This window comes from Mandrillus leucophaeus, unplaced genomic scaffold (genome assembly GCF_000951045.1).
Source record: "Mandrillus leucophaeus isolate KB7577 unplaced genomic scaffold, Mleu.le_1.0 Scaffold305, whole genome shotgun sequence".
Taxonomy (NCBI): Eukaryota; Metazoa; Chordata; class Mammalia; order Primates; family Cercopithecidae; genus Mandrillus; species Mandrillus leucophaeus.
In genome coordinates, this window is record NW_012103199.1 from 868,686 (window position 1) to 872,149 (window position 3,464).

The 3,464-nt window shown below is 59.0% G+C and overlaps 1 protein-coding gene across 1 annotated transcript in view; it reads left to right on the forward strand.

Moving 5' to 3' along the window:
• The window catches only part of LOC105544660 (chromosome unknown open reading frame, human C1orf86), an 18,605-nt gene extending 15,811 nt beyond the window's left edge, over positions 1-2,794 (forward strand). The window contains 1 exon segment of the mRNA XM_011987225.1: positions 2,639-2,794. Within this exon segment, the coding sequence (XP_011842615.1) occupies positions 2,639-2,711 (73 nt within the window). The 3' untranslated portion in view covers positions 2,712-2,794.
• Positions 2,795-3,464: the final 670 nt, after the last annotated feature.

A 3,464-nucleotide genomic window follows, 5' to 3' on the forward strand; every position in this document is an offset into this window, starting at 1 on the left:
GCTGTCCCACACTGGCGCTTTGTGATTGTCGTGAACTACGGTGCTGTCCCACACTGGCGCTTTGTGATTGTCGTGAACTACGGTGCTGTCCCACATGCTGATTCTGCTGAGGCAGGGAATTTTTTTTGTAATTGTGAAGACTTCTTGATTCCTGCCCATCAAAAGAAATCCTGGGGGCCGGGCACGGTGGCTCACACCTGTAATCCCAGCACTTTGGGAGGCTGAGGCAGGTGGGTTGCTGGAGCCCAGGAGTTTGAGACCAGCCTGGGCAACATAGCACGATCCCATCTCTAGACGCCTGGGCATAGTGGCACCTGTGCCTGTGGTCCCAGCTCCTCTGGAGGCTGAAGTGGGAGGACTCCCTTGAGCCAGGAATTGGAGGCTGCAGTGAACTATGATTGCACCACTGCACTCCCGCCTGGGCGACAGAGTGAGATCCTGAATCTAAAAAAAAAAAAAAAGTCCACAGACGGAAGGTGCCGTTGGGAGCCCTGGTAGAAATCCACGTTCTTGGCTGAAGCTCAGAGAGCCTCGTGGCCGTCAGGGCGCTGCCCCCTGCCCCCCGGGTAGGCGCTTTTGTCTTTGGATCGCCTGCTTTTCCAGATCGTCTAAAAAAAGACTCCTGAAGACGAGGACGTTCACGAGGAAAGAGTTGCCGTTTTGAGCTTTTTAAGCAGTTGCTGAAAGCTTGGCAGACTGCCTGGATTTTTCCTCAGTAGGCGTCAGTGAAGTCAGGTCCAGGCCGTGGTGTGTCTGGAATGCTTCAAGCACATTCGAACACTTGATTGTAAGGGAGAGCCAGTACTTTGGAACGGAACTCACCCGAGGCTGTGGCCATGGCATGGGCAGGCTAAGCTGGGAGACAAGCCCCGTGTCTTTGGGAACAAGGGTTTGCACGGCCATTCTGGGATGCCCTGGGACTCATGACCGGACAGGACCCCAGCAGGGAGGCCGTCTGGCTTGGAGGGTCTGGTCTAACAGCCGGACTTGGCCTTGAACCGTCGCCCTGTCCCGCACAGACGCCTGCTGAGCCCGGAGCCCTGGCAGAGGCGGGTCTGAGGAGTGGAGCTGCCGGCAGGCCTCCCATTTCTCGCGTCCTTGGTGTTCTCCGGGTCACCCAGAGAACTGTCAAATGCTGGATTTGACAAACTGTGTAGAACGTTCTTTGTGTCTTTAAGGTCCTCTTGTGGTCCTATTTGGACATTTTGTGCATTTTCAGACACCTGCGGGTCACGTGGGTGGATGGGAAGCTGGGCACCTGGTGAGGGTGCTGAGAGCTGGAGCTGTGTTTTGTCTCTGTTGATGCGGTGAGGCCCTGGGTTGGTCATTGGGTTTGATTGGTTGGTTGGTTTTTGAGAAGGAGTCTCGCTCTATCACCCAGGCTGGAGTGCAGTGTGCAATGGCATGATCTTGGCTCATTGCAACATCTGCTTCCTGGGTTCAAGCGATTCTCCTCCTGCCTCAGTCTCCTGAGCAGCTGGGATTACAGGCGCCACCATGCCTGGCTAATTTTTGTATTTTTAGTAGACACGGGGTTTCACCATGTTGGTCAGGCTGGTCTTGAACTGACCTCAGGCGATCCGCCCGCCTCAGCCTCCCAAAGTGCTGGGATTACAGGTGTGAGCCACCGCGCCCGGCTGGTCGTTGGGATTTTAACGGCCCTGAGGCCCCTCCCACTGCCAGATGCCAGCCCACCCAGCAGCCCTGCTCCCCTGCCCACACGCAGAAGCCACCAGAGGCTTCTAGGCTGAGCCCCCACTGTCCTGCAGTCGGGTTGGCCCCTCCACACTGCAGGGCCTGGATGTGTCTGCTCAGTAGCCGAAGCCTCACAGACGGGGCAGATGAGGCCGGGACAAAGCTCTTCCGCTGCAGGCAGGGGTCTGAAGGCATCTCAGAGGGCCCCCACCCAAGGGACACTGCCTGGAAACCCTGGGACAAGATGACCTCGGTTCACATCTTAAGACCTTCTGGCAGCCTTAGAGAAAGCTTGTGGAGGGAGGGGCTGGTTCCCAGGATGGGCAGAAGCCAGAAAGTCTCAGACTGCGGGACCCTCGGGGGCTTCAGAAGGCACTGGGTGGGCTCTGCCAGAGTGAGGAGGCAGCTGATGGCCGCTGGAGCCGGCCCCGGGAGTGGGGGTCCAGCTATGGTCTGGAGAGGGGGACTTGAGGGTTGCAGTGTCCATACAGGTGGGGCACAGGAGCCACGGGAAGGGACACGGCAGAGCCCAAGGGCAGACCGGCGCTCCGTGGACTGGTCTGAGGGCAGAGGCTGTCGGGGAGCGAGGGCAGTGTGGCTCACAGGCGGACACAGGGACATGTTTCTGTGGACTTGGCCGCTCGGTGGGGGTGTATCCCCCAGCAGTGGTGTGTGAGGGATGGTCACTCTGATGGGACACCGGCCACTTGGCCTCCAGCAAGATCTAGGCCCGAGTCTAGGTTGAAGCCGCCCACTCAGCCCCGGGACGTCGTCCCCGGTGGCTCTGCTGAGCACGCCAGCTATGGCGCCCTTGGGGGGTCATGGCCCGAAGTCGACTGTCCTGGCTTCCAGGGCCACACCTTGGCCAGGCCGGTGATGGTCGTGTCCGGCCGCTCCAGCTGGGCTGATGGGGCCGTGAGTGAGTGCGGCTGCTCCCTTGCAGGCTGACCCAGCTGGATGTTGACAGCCACCTGGCCCAGTGCTTGGCGGAAAGCACAGAAGACGTGATGTGGTGAGCACCATCCAGGGAGCCCTGCGCAGTGTGCGGCGCCCGGACGCGCCCTCCCCCTGCAGAAGCCCCTCCTCTCAGCTCTCCAGCTTGTGCATTAAAGCAGGGCGGGCGCCTGTCTCTGTCTCTCTTCGTGTTGTGATGGAACATCTGTGTTTTTCTTTCTGACGTTTGGTTTAGGGCAGATTCACTGCAGTGAAATCAGAACCGGACACAGCCCCAGGCGGGTAAGCTGACCCCTTTCACCCGGCGCCCCGCGGGGGACGGCGGACGGGCTGAGGGCCGCTCGCTTTCCTAACTTTGTGGACAGGCCTGGTTCGCTCACGTGCAGTCACGGTTTTGTCTTTTTTTGAGACAGGGTCTCGCTCTGTCGCCCAGGCTGGAGTGCAGTGGTGCAGTCACGGCTCATTGCAGCCTCAGACTCCTGGGCTTGATGATCCTCCCACCTCAGCCTCCTGAGTAGCTGGGACTACAGGTGCGTGTCACCACACACAGCTACTTTTAGTACTTTTTGTACAGATGGAGGGGTCTTGCCATGTTGCCTAGGTTGGTCTTGAACTCCTGGGCCTGAGCAATCCTCCCGCCTTGGCTTCCTGAAGTGCTGGGATTATAGGCATGAGTCACCGGCCCCAGCCTCTGGTTGCGTTTTTTGTTGTTGTTGTTTTTGAGACAGAGTCTCGCTCTGTCACCCAGGCTGGAGTGCAGTGTTGTGGTCTCGGCTCACTGCAAGCTCCGCCTCCCAGGTTCACGCCATTCTCCT